A 23,864-nucleotide genomic window follows, 5' to 3' on the forward strand; every position below is an offset into this window, starting at 1 on the left:
AAAAAAAAGAAGGGCTGATCCCAAATGATTCTCTTGAAAGATTTTTTTTTTGTAATGGAAAAGTGGGTTTGTGATTAAATGTTCATTTTTACCAGTGTCTAATTTCAATGGGATTTTTTTTTCCATTAAGAAAGTGGATGCTTGTAAACTGATTCTCCATCCTCTTTTCAGCCCAAACCCAAAAGATTTTGGTCCAAAACTGTAATATTTTGATTCGGTAGTATGATTTTTCCAAGGCAGTCAATTTTAACTTGTAAAGTTTGATGCACCAGAGCATATAATGTGTGAATGTTTTCTTCTGGGATGCTACAATAGCTCACACTTTAAACATGGTTCCACTCCGGCAGGGCTCCGTTGGGAGACCTCCAAGAAGAGTTTTGGTGTTTGTGTTGCTACACTCTTGATCCAAGACTCTTTCTTTTGGGTTGGTGCTGACAAAGCCTTTGTAGGCCTTCACCTTCCAAGACATCAACTGCCTCAACATGATCTATCATTGTCCCAGTCTGTTTCATGTCATCTGTAGACAATGTTAGCTAACTGATACTTGGGGGAGAAAGCTCATGTGAAAGGACTCCATCCTCACAGCCCCGGCTCACATGAAAGGACCCCATCCTCACATCATTCATACATCAGAAGCACAGACACACAAATATTGGTAAATGTGTCAGATGACGGTAACCCTTTCAGTCTATCCAGAGCTCCTTTCCTCTTCCTACCATCACTAGCCAATTCATTGTAATAGGTCTGATTAAAAGCAATGAAAAATAAATGAAATTTACAGAGGCTGCATCAGAAAGTGCATGATAACTGGTCTAATTTTTAAAGTATTAATCAGAATATGTGTTTCATTAAAGTGAAGTTTTTTGGATATTGCTAAAACAAGGTTTGAGGTTAATGTCTAGAGCAAACTGCATGGTTCTTACTTATCTTGTCCTGTACAGAGATGGAACAGAACAAGGAGCAATGGGCTCACGTTGCAGCAAAGCAAGTTTAGGTTAGCTATTAGGAAAAAAAATTCTCACTAGGAGGGTAATAAAACACTGGAACAGGTTACCCAGAGTGGTGGTGGACTCTCCATCCTTGGAGGTGTCTAGCCAGGGCTTCAGCAAAGCCCTGGCTGGGATGATATAGTTTGGGATAGCCCTGCTTTGAGCAGGGGGTTGGACTAGATGTGACCTCCTGAGGTCCCTTCCAGCCCTCATCTTCTATGAAGTCATGGTTCTATAGCTGTATTCACTGGGACTTTTGCTGAAGGGTAATATTTTTATTAGTACTAATTTAGACCTGTTGTCTTTCATGAGTTATGGCAGGGGTTATGGCCTCAGTTCATTCTCTTTCTTTCTTTCCCTCTTTTCTTCTTTCCTCACTTCTATCTATCTATCTATCTATCTATCTATCTATCTATCTATCTATCTATCTATCAATCTGTGTAGGGCCAACGACACCGGCCTCCTTTCCTTCAAAGACCATTTGCCTGTAACTCAGATAGTGATCACTGACACGAACAGATCAGATTCTGAGGCTGTCTGGAGAATTGGTCCACTGCGTTGTCATGGAGACAGTGAGTACTAGCTCCTCTTGATTTCTATAGGTGCAGAGTGTCCCATCTCTCTCTCTCTTTCTCTCTCTCTCCATTCTTTAGCAAAGCTTCTTTGCATGAGCTACTGTCTCTCTCTGCCCTGTGCCAATTAACTATGGAGAAGGGTGTTGTTTTTTGCAGGGCAGTTCTGGAACGCTGCATCCTTCAACACGGAGGCCTCCTATCTGCTCTTTCCCCCGTTCCATGCCGAGTTCAGTGCAGACATTTCCTTCTTCTTCAAAACCACGGCTGTAGCTGGAGTCTTCCTGGAAAACCTTGGGATTAAAGACTTCATTCGAGTTGAAATAAGCTGTAAGTGTTAACATTGGAAATCCATGATATTCATTGCATGCTGTTGGTTTGGTAGGGAGTGGGACAGTCAGACAAATTCATCCTTACATCTTAGTTCTCTCGTGTGATGGCACATAGGGGATAGATGGGAAATTAGAAATCTCTTGTAGCCTTGGATGAAATACTTAATATCATTTATTCCCCAGGTGCAAAAAGGTGATAATACTTGTTTTCTGAAAGCCTTACCCTTTAAGAGGAGGAGGGCACTTTACTTCTTCCTTTTAAATCGGTGCCAATAACACAACATATTTTCAACTCTTGAATTCAGTCTCTTAATGGGTGAGAATTAATTAGATGAGCTCTAATTGTATATCTATATATCTATATGGATATATAGATATAGATACATCTATATAGATATCTATATCTATAGATATATATGTATATTTATACCTATATCTATATAGATATAGATACAACTATAGCTATAGATCTATCTATATATATAGATATATCAGTTAGCTAACTGTTGCCCACAAGTGACATAAAACTGACTGGGACAGCGACAGATCCTGTTGAAGCAGTTGATGTCTTGGAAGGTGAAGGCCTACAAAGACTTTGATGAGAATCATTAATGGTCCTAGTAGGTCTTGTGAACATCACAAAGCCCGTGAAGTGGCAGAATTGCAATTACAGCTCAATGCATAAAGAGTGGGGAGGAGAACTAATTGGCAGGTTTAACCTCTCTCTTATTCTGATGATTTAGGCTATTAATATGAGAAAACTGTTTTGGCATTGAAGTGAAATAAGGACCCCTCTGTTCCAAATTCTGTCAGGCTGATAAAATTCAGAATTGAGTGCTATCCATTTTATAATATGGTTATAATAACCTCAACATAAAATTTAATAAAATAAGGCCCCAAGGCCCTTCGATTCATTAAACCAGTGGTAAATGTCATGGTGCATTATCACAAGGTAATGAGGTATGATTTAGTGTTAATTGCACATCAAAGTCCAATTTGGTTGTACTTCAATGTACTGCATTTCATTCTCAGGGAACGTTAAAAAAAAAATGGCAGTTTGACATTAAGGAGGGCAACATACCACAAGCTGCGGAGAGGACTGTAGCATGTGTTTCACTCGGTGTGGTCCAAAACGTGTCCTCGCAAAGTAACTAGTTATTTAGTAGTTGGTAAAACTTGGAGCCTGCCTTCCCTTTTTCACTTGAGCATCTTGTTATTAGCATCTTGTTGTGCATCTTGCTGCCAGATGGAATTTGCTGCCTAAAGGGCTTATATTAAGGAAGCTCCACAGGCCAGCTGCTTGGGAAGGAAATGGTCTTCTAGCAGATGCAGAGGCTCAGAATAGATTTTTGTCTATCCCCATGGAATATTTCCTATCTTAACTATCTGAGAAACAGCTTCCAAAAGCAGACCTATCCAATTTGTTGGGTTTGAAACAACAGGTTTCTATGAATTTTCAAGCCGTTACCTTCTGGTTGGCATGCGGGCTGGAAAGCAGGTTCTTACAATCTCTGGTGTACGTAGTGTTGTAAGGAGAGGGATATATTCAGTAGCAATAATGTCAGATTCTGGCCCGAACCTGTCTCAGTTGGAATCATTGGGGATTTATCCTTCCACTACAGCAAAGTCAACCCCTTTCTGTGACTTTCTTTTCCCATTCTGCTTTTCTCCTTAGGAGCTTTTCATGTCTCTGAACATGCACAGCATAACAGGGCAGGAGTCAATCACTCCAGTCTGTCACCTCTTCCCTATTGCCAGGATTGGGAATTATGCCTATCTCTTCTGTGCCTATATTCATAAGCACGTTTTTTATAGATTCAGCTGGAAAGGTCACGTTGGCCCTTTTTCAGCTTTCTACCCACACGGGCGAGAAGCTTTAATTGCCAAATCCAGACTTATGTGAAGTGCTTGACATTCATGTGGCTAACCCTCCACAGGGGAGCAACTCATTTTTCTTGGGTACAGTCAATAATGTAGCAAAAAACCACAGTTATCCTCAACCATGCATACGCACAACAGGGAATAAAGCCTGAGCTGTGAGATCAGATTTACATCTAGGCTGCCATGTGGGAGACAGGAGGTCAATGAAGTCATGTTATTTGCTACCCTAAAAGCTAAAGTTCATTTAGATAACACTTTGATGCTCAAATGAGATATTTAATGACATCTTTTGTCTTCACACCATTTTCTATTCCAGCTCCTAAGGAGATCACCTTCTCTATAGATGTTGGAAATGGTCCTACTGGGATCACTGTGCAGTCTCCCACTGCTCTGAATGACAACCAGTGGCACTATGTCCGAGCGGAGAGGAACTTCAAGCAAACGTCTCTTCAAGTAGACAACCTTCCCAAGAAGATTATTGATGCACCTGCAGGGGGAAATTTCCGTTTGCAGCTCAACAGCCAATTATTTGTAGGTAGGGACCCATCCAGAAATTTTTCAGTGTTGGCAATGTTTTTTTTCTTCCGTAAAGTAGTCATGTTGTGGTCCCATCCTTGGCCTTTGTTAGCACTGGGCATCTCTGGGTGGAAAGGCTGTGTCACATCATGTCAAGCAGTCTGTGCTCTAGGAATTAAGATGTCCTTAAGCACATTTGATGCTGGATGTATCTGCTGAAGGATGTCTGTACTTGCTTCCTATCCTGAAGCTTTTGCAGGCAGGAGTCTCTGATGATTAGTGTTTGACCTGTGACCTCTTTGAATTGGACACACAAGTGGCTTGGCATGTTTGTTGAGCCCTAGTGGGCAAAGCATAATTCTTGGATGTGCATTTCTGCTGCAGATATTTGCAATTGCAAGTAATCTGGAGTATTTACTCCAAATCTGCTCTTTTTTTATAGAATAGCCATGCTTTAGGCTTAATACCAGGAAAAACTCCTTTACCGTCAGGGTGTCCAGACTGGAATAAATTCCCTCCAAAGGTGGTGCAGGCACCTACCCTGGAGGTTTTCAAGAGAAGACTGGACAGTCACCTCACTGGGGTCACCTAACCGTAGTTGTCTTCCTGCCCATGTACAGAGGGGCTGGACCCGCTGATTTGTAAGGTCCCTTCCAGCCCCTGACAATCTATGAATCTATGCAGTTATGAATATATATGTGATGATATATATTTGATATATGAATACAATGAAAGCAACTACTTTCCAAGAGGCAAGCAGATTGTTGTATTGGCAATATGTTCTCTGTTTTTCCACCTCAAATACAGGTAAACCCCTAGTTTTGGCCACATTGGCTCAGAATACAAGGGAACCCCCTCCTTTTCTGTCTGTTTTGCAACAACCAGGTCCTAACCCACACCAAGTTGTCTTGTTGGATGAGATGGCTGCATCTGTGTATGAACGATGAAGTCTTTCCCTTTGAAAAATTATTTTTATCTGAAAGGCCCTGACATCCCTCAGCCTGGGCAAGAGGACATTCTTGGTCTCCTCAAATGTAGGAACTTTCAATTTTAAGCAGATTTTGAGCATCCCCTGTAATATTTATATTTCTTCTTGAATGGAAGGTGTTATAGAAAACAACAACAACAAACCATACTGTCATCACTCTGCCAGTGTGATTTGGCCTTTATAAGCGTCAGTTCATATCTATGCCAGGCCATGATAGCATTCAACATTTCTGAAAATTCATTTGAGAATGCAGGGCCTGTCATGGGGTGGGATGGGTTGGGCTTAGCAATTACAAATCAGCTTCCTCCCAGGTGCTCAAAGAAGACACATGCTAAACTCTTTAGGAAGAAAGTAGGCTCCTATCAGATGCCTGGGATCATGGAAGAGAGCCTATTGAAAGTGCAACTTCCAGGCAGATGGAAATTTGAGGCTATACCCTCGTTGGGAGTAGAGAATCTTCCTCGGAAGGCTTTAAATCTGATTAATACAGTGAACTTACGTTAAACAGTTTTATTTTCAAGAAATAAAACTTCAGTCCTAAAGAAAATGGACCAAGGACTTGATACGGATGGGAATGTGCTTTTTGGCTGACCTACAAAAAAATCTCACTCAACACCCCTTTGGTCTACCGTGTAAGCTCAAGGTCTGCAGGTTTGTTTCTTGGGCCATCCTGCATAGGGAGATATGCATCACCAGACTACATCAGGTCTATGGTCTACCTACCTGAGTATCTTGGGCTGATAATAGCCATCCCCAGATGCTTCATAGAAAAATACAAGAAACCTTTCAGTAGACCCATATGGGGTAATCTGTCTCCTGAGATGGTCTCATCCTAATGCCTGGTAGTTATAGACAGATTTAAGGCTTGGAGCATGTGGAATGAGTTTCATCCCAGCTGAGAAACAAATTCATAAACAACATTGATTGCAAATGGCAAGAAGCAACAAAACATCATAATATCTGCCCCTCTTGTAACCTGCAACATATTTGTTTCTTCAATTGAAGTGCTCCGCAGGCTGCTGATTAAGGGGTTGCCATGCTTAGTATGTACATGCTTAATTAATAATCCATATCACTGAAGTGATTTGCTGTTTAAAAATGTTCCAAATACTTTTAATTGAATCTCCCTATTTTATTCCATTTAGACACATAACTTCATTGCTATGGTGCAGACAGCCAGTCATCAAGATTTGATATGTTATTTCCCCTCCCCCTTCCTTCAGAATCAATTCTAGTATTTTGCAATTCTCATAAGTAAGATTCAATGTCAAAATTTAATTTAGTTTATTTATCTTCTAGAGGGATTTATGGATCCTTCTGGATGGTAGGGGTTATATTAGATAAGATACTATTATGATGATTATCAAAATGGAGATTCAGTGTAGCTTTCAAAATGAATTTTTTTCTTGCACTGTTGAAGGTGTTAACAAAGACAAGGACAAATGACACAGCCTCAATATGTTCAGGTTCAAATGCAGATCACACAAGTAGAATGAGTTTTGATGTAAAAAATGAGTTTCTAATGGCTTTGAGAGGGTGCATTTGAAAAACGTTGGCAATGGAGAGATACTTGCACAAATATATTTAATTTCAATGGAGGGATGCTTACACCTGATAACATTAGCATGCAAGTAGCTATTAATGTTAGAAGTTGCATGTGCTCTTACACCTGGTGAACCTGATGGACTTGGTCTTGTTAGTAATGGCAAACATTTGGCTGTCAGGGTTGTTCACTTCAGATCAAAGTTATCTGTTACCTCACACTAGTACTCTAGCTGCGTTTTCATGTCAATGTGGAATTGAAGCTGATACCAGAAATGTTAACTGAGTGGCTAGAGGGATTTTAACCCTTGGGTTGTACGTCCTATGTACTGCTGCTCTGTTGGCACTGTCCTGTTCTGCAGAACGGACCTTTTCAGGCCAAACCAAACTAAAACCAAGGCAGAAAATCATTACATATCTAGCCTTTGGATGGAGAAAACCTTCAAGCTGCAAGCCAATACAAGGCGGTCTTGCAGAGAAAAGTGAACGTTCCCTGAGCCTTCTGATACAGCATTGGCTCTAGAGAATAATGATGACAACCTGCACGTCAACATTGTCAAATGTTTCGCTGATTAAAATCCCCACTAAAAAATCCATCCAGGAAGAGCACAGACCAACTGCAGATGCTCCCTCAGCCTGGCAAAGGCTGTTTGTACCCAAAGGCTTGCAAAGAAGACATTTTAAATTATTTGCAATGGTCTAATAAAAGATAACCGGATTGACCCAAAGACCGTTTCCCACCGAAAATCCAGTCACATTGAAATTGTGTGAAGGGATTAACCGTTACCATTTTATTTTCCATCCCAACTCTTTTTTGCTTTGCATAGTCTCAAACTCCAACCCATTCATGAGATCTTTAGGGTAGAGCTTAACTCTCGGCTGCTTTTTGGTAATGAAATGAGTAAAGCTCACTCTTGGAGCCTGTGGCATGTATATGACCATTGGATTTCTCTCATGCCACCCCAGTATTGGGGGTGACAAGGTAAGATGACTGTAGACCAACTTTTTTTTAGTCTACACACACTAAACACCATAATGCAGTAGGAGAAAATAGCCGTAATGCAATAGGAGTCAACAGAAGATGGAAGCTTTACAGCTAGGAAGACTTTTTGCCCAGAGGACATACACAAGCAGATATTTTTGACTATTTGTAGACCTGTCTCTGCCCTCAGCTCTTTAAAGGACATTTGGGAGTGATATCAGATATTGTAAGTGTTGTAATGTTGTTTGAACCGTGCCAGCACAGGGAACAGGTGGGAAGCAAGATTTGTTTGGTAATATCTTACACCCTGCTCTTTACTTAGCCTGTAGCTATTTATCTTTGCTCCACACATTTACTGCCCCTTTTTAAGTGGCTGGTTTCACTGGTATAATGGATTTAAACTAAACAAAGTGTTTTACCTAGCATTTAGCATAGACTGTATCCTTTTGTTCCCCAGACCTGATGAAGAGCATTTAGGACCCAAGAACATGTCTACCATCTCTCCCAACTATATAAAAGATATAGCCAAACAATTCTTGCTGCTTGCATATGAGAGGCATGGGTAGAGTTAGGTTTTAGGCAGCAATTCTTACTTGCCACCTGTCTTCAGTTCAGCTCAGGTCTGTCACCCATCTTTTTGGTCTTTGGTCCTCATGAGCTCATATAGCCCACCAAGGTGATATGTGGCAGGAATTCCCTGGGTGCTTCCTCACGTGTCCTCAGGGGCAATAGTGTATATGCATTTGCTTGCCCTGTGAAATATGAAACATCTTAACAAGAAAGAAGTAAAATTCAACATCGTGCTTGCTACCAGAAACCTTTGAGGCAAAAAGACGGCTCCGACTTTTATCTGAGCCTTATTTGCATAAAATGCACTTCCACCCGGGAGAACGTATACCACCCTCCAGCTCTCCTTTGCAATATGAAGTTTCATTTCATACTGCAATCTTTGCATTCTCCTTTGCCTGAGGAAGGGTGCATGACCTTGAAAGCTTGCAGATAAAGATTTTTTTTCTTTTTTTTTTTTTACAACTATGTAGTTGGTGTAATAAAAGATATTGCCTGTATGACACTGGCTGCTTTCGCACTATTGGAAATTCCATTCTCATCTACTTCAGTAGGCTTTTTGGTGCCTAATGCTGCCCCATGATCTCAGAAAAGCAGCCTCTTTACTCAGAATGAAAAAGAATAGTGTCAAAATGAATGACTGAGCAAAAGGTCAATAGAGAGCTGCTATCATCTGAGAGATGGACCATGGACAGGGGCTAGTTTCAGAGCAAGCTTAAACAAGGTATAATGGTTTGAATTGGAAAATGAATCTGAACTTGCTGCTGTTTTGAGGCATTTTTGAGTAGGCTCTTTGCTCCCTGTCATGTTCCTGTTCAGGCTGCGGGCGCTTGTGTGCTCCAGGAGGCCGATGCTAGCAAGACGCCTTCTCAAGGTCAGCTGCAACATAGAAGGAATGACTCAGATCCTTGATTGCGGGCAAAAGGCTCAGAAAAGGTTTCTTGTCACTTAACAGTGTGCTATCCAGTCTGCTTAGCAGTCAGCCCAACTCTGTATAAATGCCTGGAAGAGTAATAGCAATGCTATGTATTAGGTACGCCTCCCCAGGTCACTGCAAAAAGCACGCCTTGCAGCACATCCATATTTATATCCCAAATATCCAAGTTTTCATGCCAAGATTTATCTGTCCTTTTGCCAAGATATCTATTTCTATTTGTCTCTTTGCCAAGTTCATACCTAACCCCTTCAGCTCTATTTTTTTTTATCTCAGCACCTGTCCTCATTAATTTTACTTCACCCTTAATACTCCCATCTTGTACCACCCCCCCTCCCCCCCCGCACAAACACACACACTCATTGATGTGTTCTCATTTTTCTGTGTCTCTCACCAAGTCAGTCAAAGGTCAATGAGACCTGCTCTTCACAAGGTCCATCTCAATGCCTTGGCATAGCTGCAGAACTGGAAGTCCTACACTCACTATAAGGTTGCTGAAATACAGGCTGGGGACTGACAGGCTGGGCAGCAGCTCTGCAGGAAAGGACCTAGGGGTGACAGTGGACAAATAAGATGGAGATGAGCCAGCAGTGTGCCCTTGTTGCCAAGAAGGTGAACGGCTTCCTGGGCTGCACTGGTAGGATTGTTGCCGGTAGATCGAGGACAGTGATTCTTCCCCTCTATTCAGCACTGGGGAGGCCACATCTGGAGTCCTGTGTCCAGTTGTGGGCCCCTTGCTACAGAAAGGATGTGGACACATTGGAAAGAGTTCAGTGGAAGGTAACAAAAATGGTTGGGGGCTGGGGGACATGACTGGTGAGGAGAGGCTGAGGGAACTGGGCTGATTGAGTCAGGAGAAGAGAAGACCGATGGGGGATTGAGTAGCAGCCTTCACCTCCCTGCAGGGGGGCTGCAAAGAGGATGGAGCTGGACTTCTCTCAGTGGGGGCAGATGACAGGACAAGGAGCAGTGGGCTCCAGTTGCAGCAAAGGAAGTTCATGTTGGATATTAAGAAAAAAGTTCTCACTAGAAGGGTAGTAAAGCACTGGAACAGGCTCCCCAGAGAGGTGGTGGAAGCTCCATCTTTCAGGGTGTTTAAGACTGGGATAGACAAAATCTTGGCTGGGATGCCATAGCTGGGGCTGGTCCTGCTTTGAAAAGGGAGTTGGACTAGATGTGACCTCCTGAGGTACCTTCCAACCCTAATTTTGTATGATTCTGTGAACTCTTAAGTGCTCTCCTGATCTGGTGTTGGATGCGGCCAAAATGGAAACTACAAACAAATCATAGGGGAGCAGTAATCAAATCTAACCACAGCCCTCCTTCCTTACATGGATGAAAAGGTTCAGGTTTGCAATGTGGGACTTGTTATATAATACACAGTCTGATGAGGTGCCAGGGGTCTTGCTGCCAGACTCTGCACTCAATTACAGTTCCTTTGCATTAGGACATTTCTTTCAGTTGTGTGTACCTGGTGAGATTCGAAGATGTGAATCTAATCACATGTATGTAGTTGCACAGCTTATAAAATGTAATACTATGTCCTTAGTTTACTACTTCCTTAATGAAGCACTAACTAAATGACCAGTACCTAAAGTTACTGTGCAGTAGCACTGACGCATAGTTATTTAGTGATGCTTACTCTGCATTGGCCTAATAACATTGTGCACTAAGCTATTAGCATGGGTTTTGCCACGACAGGCTACTGTGCAGTGTTATTCGGCCAATGAGCAGTAATCGTCCCATGTAGATGTGCCCAGTGATGCCTGCTGCACATGTATATATGTTTCCTTTTCCTTTTCCGTATGACAATACAGTGCACTGGAGTCATAGCTCACATTGGACAGAGCTGAGCCAGGATTGAGATGGGTTGTTGAGCTGGGATTGGCGAGAGCCACTTCCACGTAGTGATTGCTGGTAACATCTCTGGTGGCCAAGTGCTCCTGAATCGACAAAAATGCCAAAGCACACAAAGATATGGTTCATTAAATTGGAGAGATAACTAGGACAAACAAAGAGCAAGCCTGCATGCCATACTGCACATACTCACCCAGCCTTGCTCCAAGGGCCAGACCCGGTGACCCTAGTATAGAGGAAGGCATCATTCGTTTTGAGGTACAACCCCTTCCTAATTGTCAACCTACTATCCGTTTCCATTGTAGTAATCTCTTCTCTCTGGTCTAATCAACCATCGCTTCCAGTCAGTATTAAGGCAGATTGCTTCTGGGGTAGTTGGTGCCTCATGTGGAATTGAAGTCCTGCTTCACTCGGTGGCACAAAGAACACGGCGATAACTTGCCCATGATGCACAAGCATCAGGAAGGCCCTTGCATACCCACACATAGGCTGCTCTCTTGCTTTATATCATCAGACAGGCAAACTAGGAATCCTAAGAAGTTACTGTCCTATATGAGGATCTGCCCGACCCCTCTTGCACTGCTATTTCAGGACAGAAGCCCAGCACAGCATAGCCGGGAAATGGCAGAAGGCAAAGATGTGTCATTTGCTCCTCCACTGCAGTTGAGGTGTAGAGCCATTTTTTGGCTTTGCCACCATTTGTGGGGAACTTTTTACACCCTGCCCTACTATGTTTCTGCTCTGGTTACATGTTGGGAAGGCCTCCCAGGGTGGAGGGACAGACTTGTTTGGTTGCTCTCGGGCAATCTGGGGACATGTTGAGAGGGGATGAGGGTGGGGGTTGTTTATTTTTAGGGCCTAATTCATGGTGCCTCTTCACTGCTTCTTGAATATGTTGCTTAGAGGTTTGCAGCCCTTTTACATAATGTCATTTTTTTTCTCCCTCCTGGGGCTCTTAAATCCTCCTGTAACTGAGTCATGATAGAAACCAGGGCAATTTAGAGAGACATAAGCTTTCACAATCAACAGCTTGATTCATCAGGTGTGACAAAGCAAGCTGTTACTTATGAAAGCTTATGCTGCTCTCAGTTAGTCTACAAGGTGTCACTCTGGCATGTCTTCTGCCTAACTTCAAGCTAACATGGCTAACTACCTCTCTCTGAATAATGTTAATCACCCTTGCACATGCATACACACTCGCTCACTTTCCTTTTCTACATATTTTATTTTTAAAAGAGAGATGCAATCCCTGATGGTTCTTCCCTCTACCCTACCTCCCTCACCAAAAAAACCTCCATTTGTTTTTTTTGTTCAAAATCCCAAGTAGCTTCTTAAAAGAATGGAAGTAATTTTGCCAATTGTGCCACTCAGCTCCAACATTGGTTTGTGTGATAATATTTCTCTTCTTAATCGTTCCCACTAGTCCCCTCCCATCCTGAAGGCTTCTTTCCCTGCCTATCTCTGAGCTGCTCAGAAAGAGTCAGCTGCAGAAACCTGTTGTTGCAAACAAAATCACTCATTTGGCCATCACATCCTTCAGCAAAGTTTTCCCCCAGGCCTTACTGTTGGAAGGCTTGACGTGCATCTTCATATCTTCATCTCTGAAAAAAGATTTAGGTTGTAGCACAGGGTCATTCATATCCAATCGCTTCTTAGGATGAGAATAACTTGAAAACTCTCATCTACCTAAGGTTTTATTTGTTGTTGGGTTTTTTTTGTTTTTCTTCCAGAGGCTCTAACTAATTTTCCCTAACACCCACGAGCATATTGGGAGGTTAATATGAGCCAATTGGAGGAAAAAAACAAACAACAAACAAAACCTTCGGCTATTCCTCCAGCTCTGTTTATCTGAGGGTCACATTGCTCCTTTCAGCTAAACACCTTACTCTCCAAATTTCAGAGGAAAAAAAAAATCAGAACTTGATTTTATAGAGCACCTCTCACATGCCAGCTCCCCACAGCACTTTATAAAGTAATTAGAATACAAGCAATGCAGTAAACATGACAGCTGTTATGCTCCTGGCAGAAGCTTGCAATCACTCTTTGGATATTAGAAGAACCTGTGTGTGCATGTGTGTGTGAGCACAAAGATGTGCAATAGCATCCCATCCTCCAACGGTGCTTATCTGATTAGTTTGGTGCTATGGCTACTTCAACCTTTGAGCAGATTGAAGGAGGCGAGTTCTTCCGCCATTCCCAGCTCACCGATCTCCTTCTCATATTTGAGAACCATATTTGACCATCTTGTTGCACATGTTTGTGTTTGTTCGTTGGATTTTGCAAGATGTTTTGTTGCCTCTGGGCAGAGGGCATTGCAGCAGGTGTATGGTCTGAGGCTCTGTGCCACAGTCACCGGTGGTTGAACCAATAGTATGACCTCACTTCTTCATTACTTCCTGGGAATGTCTGATTCTGATACGGAGGTGGTTGAGACATTGCCACCTTTACCATGGTTTGTCAGCCCCTGGCGGCACGGACTTGGCTGTTGGAATATGCATTTGGTGTTTTAGTCAGTCTCTCGTTCCACATCTGTAATCATCTCTCCTTGGGTGTAGCATCGAGAGATTGGGTCCTGGTGAGGAACCTCCTCATGACTTCAGAAGTTTGTGAGCTGCGGGATGGTCGTACAGCAAGTGTTTCACATCTTCAGTTTGTCTTGATCAGACTATCCTGCTGGCCACTGCTCTTCTGATGTTAGGAGGAGCGATGCCAGCCAGCAGGTACACGCTGTTTAGGCAGGGAGGCTTCAGACAGCCTGTGACGCTTCGGCACCTATGATTCAGAATGGGGATCAATGCACTTAGCATGCACAGATCTGTCCCCCACAAGGCATGCATACTGGGCAGAGGAGGAGCCAGAGCAATGGTTTGGACGGGTTGAGGAGCTAGCTCTCCATTTTGAGCTGGTGAGCTTATATAGGATGTTGTTACGAGTGCTCACTTTGGCTTTTGGCTTCACGATGTGTTCTTTGTATGAAAGGGTTCGACTGACGGTGAGTCCAAGACCAGCTAGATTTGGACAGTGAGATAGTGGGGTCCTAGACCGTGTCATGTTGAGTTGGTGGTTCGCCTAATGTTTTTTCAGATGGAAAGCACATACTTGTGTTTTTGCTGGGTTGGTGCATAATTGGTTTTCCATGTAGTATGAGGTTAGGCCAATTAGTGCCTCACTTAGGGATTTTTCAGTCTGGTGCAAGCCAGTGTTTGGAGGTGTTTCACACAGGTCAGCTACATAGGTGAAACATTTTGTTTCCAAATTGATTGGTTGGTTGGTCATTTGTATAGATGTTAAGTAACAGCGGTGCAGGTACGCTTCCTTGCAGGAGAGCATTCATCTGTCGCCTCCATCTGATTTGCTTCTCATCCAGTTTGACAAGAAAAAGAAAATCTGTTTTCAAGCAGGGTTTGTATCAGCTCTGTAAGGTGTAGATTTTTTTGTCATTCGCAGGGTCTTGGGGACGAGTCATCAGTGATTAACTGTATTGTAGGTGGCTGTTAGGTTGAGGAACACAACTCCAGTGATTTGGCCTCTTTCAAAACCATCCTCAATATGTTGAGTTTGATTGAACTGTTGTTTTTCCAGGGTGAAAGCCATCCTGCTTAGGGATTAGGTGTCTATCCATGTATGGAGCAAGCTGTTTGTGCAATTTATATGTGCGGCACAGCAGAAAGATAGGTCTGAAGCTCTTGGGTCAGATGGATCTTTCTCTGTCTTTACAAGTGTCAGTACCTGAACATGTCTCCATATCTTATGAATTTTTTGACTGGCTGCGCATGAGTTGTATAGGCAGAGGAGCCATTCTTAAGTGTGGGGTCCAAAAAAGTATGTCATTAAGGCCAGCTGCTTTTCCTGTCTTCAGTGCATTAGTGCCAGTATTCAGCTCCATCATTGAGAAGGGGCTCGTAAAACAGAGGTGTCTGGGATGCTTGTACCTTTCCAGTCTCAGGGACTTCTTATTTGTGTTTGGTTCTTGGGTTTTTTTGTTTTTTTGTTTTTCCATTGAGAAGCATCTAGTGAGCAATTTGGCTAGGGATGACATTATGATGTTTATCTGTCTTCTGTGGGTTGTCACTTAGTTTATGTATTCTTGCCGTTGCCTTTTTACCATTATGTGTCATATCAGTTGACTCAATCAGGGTCTGCCAGGATGTCCTGCATTCTTCTATGATGGTTAATATGAGCTCCTCACCCATAGCAATTCTTCTTTCATATGACAGAAATGGTGTCCATATCTTTATTTTTCTGTGCTTTGGCATTTTTGTTAATTTGGGAGCTCTTGGCCATCAGAGACATTATCAGAGATCACTACATGGAACTGGCTGTCGTTGATCCCTGCCCGTAGCAATCACATTTCCAGAAAAGGGGTCTATCGCTGGTAGTTGTCATATAGGCCAGTGATTTGTAGAGTGAAGCCTGGAAGTAATTCTTGTGGCAGCCCCACAGGATGTTCTTCCTTGCAGATTTTTGTACAGCTTTTATGAATTGTTCATAGTTCTCAGGCAGTGCTTTGATGGTTTTGACCGTGGCATCAAAGTGTTCTGAAAAGCCTTTCCAGTTGGTCTTTTAAAGGTTGAAGTGTGGGCAAAATGGCACTGTTATATGTATTACTGTGGGTTTGATCTGAATGCCAATTGGTTGATGTTGGGAATGTGCAATGGGGTCTAATGCCATTTTATTACTTACCTGAGCAATAGTATTGCTAATGAATATAAGGTCTGGGTAGTATCCTCATTTCCAGTGGCCACTGTTGAATGATTTCAATAGCTTTGGGTCACGAATCAAACTCAGCTGGCATGTATGCAGATCACAGATGAATTGTCAGTTTGCTTTTGAACCAGAATCAGAGGTCAAGGTATAGGCAAGTTGCAGAAGTTTCATGAACAAAACATTGGCAATTGTCAAACAAAGCCTTAGATAATATATGCAGTGGTATTTTTGTGAACCAGTCTTACCTCTGTCGTCGATAATTATTTTCTCAATCCAATTCCCAGGGGATAGATATTTTCATTGCAAATAAGGGTAATTTCAGAGAAATCAAATATTAAGTAGACCATAGAAATTAAACTATCATCTAACCCCCCGGAGCTTGTCTTCACCAAGAAATGTATCCAAGTTATCAGGATTAAATATGATTACATTTCTTAGGAAAGACTGGACCAAAAAAGGGGTCCCTTTCATTCATGATAAAGACATTTGCAGGCACTTGCATGCATGGGCAGATCCAGGATTTTATAAAGTGGCTTAGTACATCACTGCCATGAAGCGGGGCTGAGGCTGGATCCTAGTGCAGCCTGGCAGGAATGGCTCTGAGGAGCTGGAGACAGTGGGGACAGGAGAAGTGGTGGAAGGGGAAGGGATGTGCCACTGATCATGGAGGGGAAAAGGAGGGAGATGCAATTCTTACCTGACATAGAGATTGAAAAAGTCCTTGGCTGCTGCTCCCACCGCATGGTCTGAAAGTGGAAGGGGGCACAACTGTGCAACTGCACCTGCTCTGGATCCATCCCATCTGCATGGGATTGCCGTAGGTGATTTGGTTCTAGTCTGGCAGATACGCCACAAACTGCGGCATCTGGACCTGAAAACCTGGCTCTGTTTGCTACTCCAATAACATACTATAGCATATTATTGCTCTGTGATATATTTTTGGCAGGATCGTCACTGTTTATTGTTAATTGACCTGGTGTTTGCATTCGTTTTCCAGACATGTCACAAAAATCAAGTCCTCTGCACTTTCTCTGTCTCTGTTTCAGGGGCCAGAGCTTCCAGACAAAAAGGCTTTCTGGGTTGCATCCGGTCATTACATTTAAATGGGCAAAAACTTGACCTTGAAGAGAGGGCAAAAATAACCCCTGGTGTCACACCCGGGTGCCCGGGACACTGCAGCAGTTATGGTAGCCTCTGCCACAATGGAGGCAAATGCGTGGAGAAGTACAATGGTTCATCCTGTGACTGCACCAACTCTGCTTATGAAGGACCTTTCTGCAAGGAAGGTAGGTTGCACGCTTTGGTTTTACTCTCATTCCTTGTCAGCCTCAGGATTTCTGTCTTCCAGCCCCATCACATTCCTCCTTGTGGCCCCTGTATCGCAAGGACATCTCCCTACATCAATTCCCATGGCTCGACTTGAGATGTTTTTGCCTCATTTGTAAACGAGGGATCGTCTCATTTGTGGACTTCACCAAGGGGCTCAGAAAATATAAGCAGAGCACCTAACACTTCTTTACATTTGTCGTTATTGGACCCTATTTTAAACTGTTTACATCTATGCCCAACATGAAAACTTTGGGCTGAAACGTTCAGGTGTGGTGCCTGCCTCAGGTTGAGTATTTTGAGAAGATTTCAGCCGGAGCAAGTTGGCCGCTTTTGAGAACAAGAACAGGAAAAACGGGTTTAAAAGTATCCCTTGAAATCTTGTCTTTACACAGCTGTAGGGCCTGATGCTTTGGGTAGCAGGAGGAGTGGCTTTTTGTGTATTTTGTCATCTCTTTGCAATCAAAATAACACGTCTTTTGTGTGCAGTGCAGATTTGCCCCTGAGACAGCTGTAGGTACAATGAGGCAGTAAGGGGAAAATAGATTTCAGGGGAGTGTCAGCAAGACGCTCTTCTCCAGCTCTCAGCAGCCGTTGCCACTCAACAAAAAGAACAAGAAAAATAGAGGACATCTCTCTTAGATGAAGTTTTCTTTGGGGAAGGAGGAATGAATAGCTAATGTTCACCCTAAGCTTCTTCTAGTTGTAGGTCATATACAGGTTCACAGAAGCACATCACTTTCCACTGCTCCTCTTAGTTTGCAGACGCCACGCCAGTCATGCATGGGGTGGATCACCTGCTGCTAGAGACTGTCCTAGTACTGTTGGGAGTCAGAATGAAGTTAAATGAACAGAGGAATTGGCATTAATATCACAACGGGCACTTTGAATACATCCTTGTAATCTATTAGAAAGGGGTTAGAGTTACTAAAGACAGGAGTGTCCTGTGGGAAAGTACCTATGGAATCGACATTAACCAGTACCTATAGCCTAGGTTCATGCTATGGACCCATTGAAGGTCCCTAGCATGAACCTTTGTAGGTGTAACCACTAGCTTGGTCAGCAAAATAAAGCAAGCCATTCACATGTCTAACTAAACCATTAATGAGATGCAATTAAACAAAGCACAGGGCCTGAAAGGAGAGGTTATAAGGGAAGACCATGCATTAAATAATCCAGATACACTTTATGATAGATTTATCTTAAAATATTAGTAGCAGTGACTTATGTAACCGAAAGTATTACATGTTATTTTAATATATAGATATATTTTTGTTAAGATCCTGAGATAATTTGTAAAAATAAAACAGCCTCATCAGAGAAGACCATAAGCTAAGGTAAAGAAGAACCAGGCCAGTGTTAAATGGCATTCTACCATGGGGAAGGAAAGGAGACAAGGAAACAAATCCCAAATAACTGACACTGACACCTTCCAAGTCCACAACAGAGCTGGTTCAGTCCAGCTCCAAAAGTTTCAGTGGAAAAAAAAGGAAATTTAAATAAAACCAATCAGAAATCATTTATTAGAATATTAAAATGAGTCATCTACAAATACTGGGTATAGGCAGGAGAGAAATTTGGAGAATTGGGTAAATTCAAAAAGATCAAGTATTGTACATGCCACCCTTCTCTCACCTCTCAAGTCTCTCCAGCTAGAGAATCTATGTTGTGCTTTCATGGTTACCCAGATAAACTTTGGGATAAATGTTAGTTTTTGTGTTTTAAAGGGCAAGCAAACAAAAGATCAGGCTGAAGACCTGTTTCTGCCTCTTTTATTAGGAGCTGCAAAGTTACCTGTAACGTGGGTAACGGAATCACTATAGTTGCAATGTGATTACTGGTTAAAGTCATCTTAATTAACTATTTTCTCTACCCCAGACAGTTTGAGAAGGGAACAAGCTCTCTCTAACCGTCTAGGAATAGTCACCATAGAGCAGCCCATTCAAGGAATGTTTTGCCCAATTTTCCCTTCTGGCATATGCTCTTTTGAGGTGGTCTGTCTGCATCTGCCGTTCCCAGGGAGAAGGCCTCCAGCTTCTATACTTGGTTATCTTCTGCGGGTCCATACAGATCTGGCCCCTTCCTTACCTAGCGTTTCTTGCAGATGGAAAGATGTGATGTAGCTCACTCCAATAAGATGGACTCAGTGAAGGTCAGATCCAAGACAAGACTCGAGTCTGCACTTTTTCTCCAAAGATTTTCCCACGTTGAGTTCAGGGCTTCATCTAATAGAAAGATTTGCAAATGCAGCATCTGAAATGGATCTCTTGGTTTATATCTGTTTTCAGAAGTTTCTGCGCTGTTTGAAGCTGGCACCTCCATTACCTATGTTTTCCAAGAACCTTATCCAGTGACAAAAAATGCAAGCACTTCATCTTCCGCCATTTATGCAGATGCGGTTATGTCGAAGGAAAACATTGCTCTTAGCTTCCTGACAGCACATGCACCAAGCCTTCTGCTGTACATCAACACCTACTTTCATGAATACTTGGCTGTGATTCTCTCAAAAAATGGTAAGCTCTTATGACATGCATCTGGGCTGAGGCCAAGATCAGTATCTTGAGAGTTACCAGGGGGATGATAGAGGTTTTGGGTGTAATTTAAATTTGGCTCTTTTACTGCAACTTTAACAGGTTCCTTGCATTCGATTCATATAAGTGGCCATCACTCTTGTTTATGTCTCTTTATTTAGTATGCAGCACGGTACTTGCTTATTTGGGCCTTGAATAATCATGTTGCTCGACCTTACCAGCCTCCTGACTTTTGTTTGGCAGGACCATATAGTAGCAATTCCTCACTCTTTATTCACGCTGAAATCCATTAGGTGTACAGGATTAAAAAGATGAAAAATTCTATGAAGGTAGATGAATGCCTGGCCCAGGAATGTAATATTCTCTTCCATCTCTTTTGTTGTTGTGCATGTAGTTTTTTGGGAGAGGGATGCAGTGCCAGAGCAGGTCAGATGTGCGAGTTCAAGCGCTGGTCTAGACTGGTGCCAAAGGCTGCCAGCAGTTGACACAGGTTTAAATACTTGTTTAGGCTGGGGGAAGATGGGCAGGTGTGATGCGAGAGAGTTAGCCATATGACTCCAACATATGTCTCATTGGCTACAAAAACTCGTGAGCTTTAATTCACTATCCCAGTAGGGTTGGGTGAATTTGATCTGATGCTGCTTTTCAGCAAATTCTTTCAGCTGCCTACAGCCAGTTGAAGAGTGCTCTTGAACACTAAATTCAGCAAATGTTGAGGCTTTTTTGGTTTTACAACTAATTCCATTCACTTCAAAACTGTTTGGCAGAAAATATTTGGGAGAGGTTTTGAAAGCTCCCAAAATAAGGAACAACAGTCCCATTGATTTTGGACTTGGGCACCTGAGTCTTATTTTTTTTAATGCCATCCTTGCTAAATATCACAAGCAAGCAAATGGCATCTTTGGGGTTATACGCAGTGAGTTTTGGTACTGGCAGATTGAAACTGGTGGCTATGTATATTGGTTATTCATTGCTTCCCTGCTTTATCCATGGGTTCCCTTGTTGCTGTGTGATATATGTCATGTGTATACAGTATAGAGGAATAGGACTTTAATGCCATAAGGTTGAAAATATTTATCTAAGCAAATGATCCAGACCAGTTGGACGCTTTGTAAGTTCACATAGACAGAGCTCAGCCCAAACCGGCCTGGGCTCTGATTCTCAGTTAAGTAATGCTCTTTCTTCCACATGGGTCTTAGAGTGAATATAGATTTACATTTCACCTGTTTAAACTCTCCTTTATGCTGCCACGGTGATGTAAAACCTGTGTTCGTTTAACAAAGCAGGCCTTTGCTCTTCATGAAATGTAGGATTTTGTAGCTTTAATTTTCAGGTCGTTAATTCAGGAAGGGATGGGTTATTTTGTAGTGGCTGGAGAAATGAACTGGGTTCATTATCTTTCTCTTTTCTTGTGGTTTCCAGGACAGCATTCTCCAAAGCAGCCTCTCATTTGAGGATGCCTGTCCACCAACAAATCCTATTTGCTCCACTCAGGATTAGAGATGCTCAGTGCCTCTGAAAATTGGGATTGAGGTACCTCAGATTGTGGGTCCAGAAATGCAGACCCCAAAATCAGAAGTCAGTTTTGCAAACCCTGTTCACTGTACCTCAGTTTACTCATTTACAGAATAAGAATAACATCATTACCCAAGGGACCTGAGACTTAACTGCTCTACTACTCAGATGTAAAACATGGCAATATATGCCATACATTAGCGAGAGAGTTGGTATCATTGACCTTGATCACTCTCTGTCAATGTCTATTCACTTTCCCTATTAAATACTTTCTCCTTTACCTCCTCTGGCTCTTATGCCTTATTTCATCATTTTTTAATTTCATATCCCCTCTTTTTTAAGTCTTGTTGAAACTGAAATTATCCCAATGAAAATAATATTCAGATATGTTACTCTTCCCTCATGCAGAACATTTATGCTTGCTATAAAGCTACTGGACCTATGAATAATAATGTTTTTGCAGCCATAAAAGTGAATGTGGCTACTTGTATGTTATAGGTTCTTTCTCTGGGCTATTTGCTGAGCACAGCACCATTTGCTAAAACCCTAGGTTGGTACCTGGTGGGTAGATTATTGGTTAAATAACTGTCATGGTCTTTGGTGAGGAGGGAGTGGTCATCTTACATGTGACTGAACCATACTGCTCTGGATTTGCGATAGCCTTTGCACCTGTTAAGGAAGTCATGTGTTGGAAGAAAAAATGTCCATATTTAATGCTTCAAAACAATTGCAGTCAATATTTCCAGCCTCTCTAGGCTACCACTAGCTTCTCTCGATAGTTGCCATATTCCATAAAATGGCCAGTCAACTCTCTGATCAATAAATATAATGTTACAACAAAAATGCTGATGATAATTAAGGTGTCCCCAGGATAAATGTACATTCAAAATAGCGAAAGCATCCAAAAAGGTTGTGAATGCTTATCTTCTATTGGAAGAGATTTTAGGGAGGTTGAACCTGAGTAGATATCTTTGGACCAAATCCTATCAAATGTACAGTGTTCGCTGCAGAATCAATGGAATAATTAAAAAAATATATATATATTCCTAACTACACATCTAGAAAGGAGGTCAGCTACATTCATTAGCATGTAACAATATTGTTATTATTATTACTGGCATCAAAATTGGTAGGCTCAGGGAAGTGAAGTGATGTGCCCAAGACCATTCAGTAGACCCGTGTCAGAGCTGGGCATATAATTTAGGCCTTATTAAGTCTGGTCCAATGGTCTATCCATTATCTGACTTTGCCTTCCCCTGGTAAGATCATACTAATGATCAGAACATAACAAGAAGAGGTGCCTAATGAGTAAATTACAGTTATATGACAGGCTAGGCACCATCAGCAATCAAACACACAGAAATCACCATTCGAGATCACACCAAAGATCAGTCTCTTCCAGTACCTTGTCTCCAGTAGTGGCCAGCACCTAATGCTTCAGTAGGAGGTACGTAAAATCCTCAAATAGAAAATGATGGAATAAATTGCTACATTTATATAAAAGGTTTCTTTTTCACCTTTGTCAGTCATTGGTATATATCCTGAAGCATGAGAGCTTATGCATAAAGTTCATAGAGAAATTGAAGCGACTCAAAAGTTCAAATCACCAGTGTGATACCATAGTCAACAGAGCTAATAGCATACTGGGCGCATTAGCTGATGCGTCACCAGCAGGGCTAAGGAAGTGATACCTCCTCTCTACTTGGCGTTGGTGACACGCCAGCCGTAGTACTGTGTCCAGTTCTGGGCAGTGCATTTCAAAAAAAGATGTGGATAATCTTGAAAAAGGTTCAGAGGAGGGCCACAGGAATGATTAAGTGCCTGGAGGACAAACCTTATACGGAAAGACTAAGAGATCTGGGACTGTTAACCTGGAGAAGAAAAGACTGAGAGGGGCTTGGTGGTTGTCTATAAGTATATAAGGGGTGAATATCTGGAGCTGGAAGAAAAACTGTATACTAGAGCACCCCAGGGGAGGACAAGGAGCAATGACTATACACTGTTAGAGGATGGTTTCAGGTTGGATGTAAGAAAGAACTTCTTTACCATAAGAGTGACCAGAATCTGGACTAGACTTCCCAAGGAGGTGGTGCAGTGCCCAACTTTGGGACCCTTCAAGAGGAGGCTGGACAAACACTTTGCTGGGATCATTTGATCTGAGCAGTATTCCTATCCAGAGCAGGAGGTTCAACTTGATCCTTTGAGGTCCCTTCCAGCCCTTAATTTCTATGATTCAATGATCCCATTTTCAAAGGCGAGTGTAGAAATTCAGATGTTGCATACTGTGAATTAAAACTTTGGTTTCTAAGTCTCATAGGCTCTTTTGGAAGTAGTACATAATGGCTAAGTACAAACAGTCAAAAATCCCAAGGCTGAATTGATCCAATCTTTTCAGGTTAGTCTAAGCAGCATAGACTGAACCCATAAGCAAGTGAACAGACATTCACTTTTCATTCTGAGGATGCAGCCACCTCCCTACAGTGGCCCAGGCTAGAAGCTGGGGAGCGCTAGAGCACGCCTCCCTACTCAGCTGGAGCACACAGCTTCGGCCAAGGCTATCCCACCCACTCTGCAAGGGTGTGTGTGGGGGGGGGGGGGTTGCGGGGGGGGTTCAAAGCATCCGGG

General features: G+C 42.4%; 1 protein-coding gene across 1 annotated transcript in view; it reads left to right on the forward strand.

The window, feature by feature from the left end:
* The window catches only part of CNTNAP5 (contactin associated protein like 5), a 573,569-nt gene that overhangs the window by 481,899 nt on the left and 67,806 nt on the right, over positions 1–23,864 (forward strand). Inside the window, exons 15-19 of the mRNA XM_019522627.1 lie at positions 1,434–1,561; positions 1,721–1,891; positions 4,091–4,309; positions 16,914–17,153; positions 19,482–19,706. Coding sequence (XP_019378172.1) covers positions 1,434–1,561; positions 1,721–1,891; positions 4,091–4,309; positions 16,914–17,153; positions 19,482–19,706 — 983 coding nt within the window. The remainder of the gene's footprint in view (positions 1–1,433; positions 1,562–1,720; positions 1,892–4,090; positions 4,310–16,913; positions 17,154–19,481; positions 19,707–23,864) is intronic.

Source organism: Gavialis gangeticus, unplaced genomic scaffold (genome assembly GCF_001723915.1).
Source record: "Gavialis gangeticus isolate Ggan-Ray unplaced genomic scaffold, GavGan_comp1, whole genome shotgun sequence".
Taxonomy (NCBI): domain Eukaryota; kingdom Metazoa; phylum Chordata; order Crocodylia; family Gavialidae; genus Gavialis; species Gavialis gangeticus.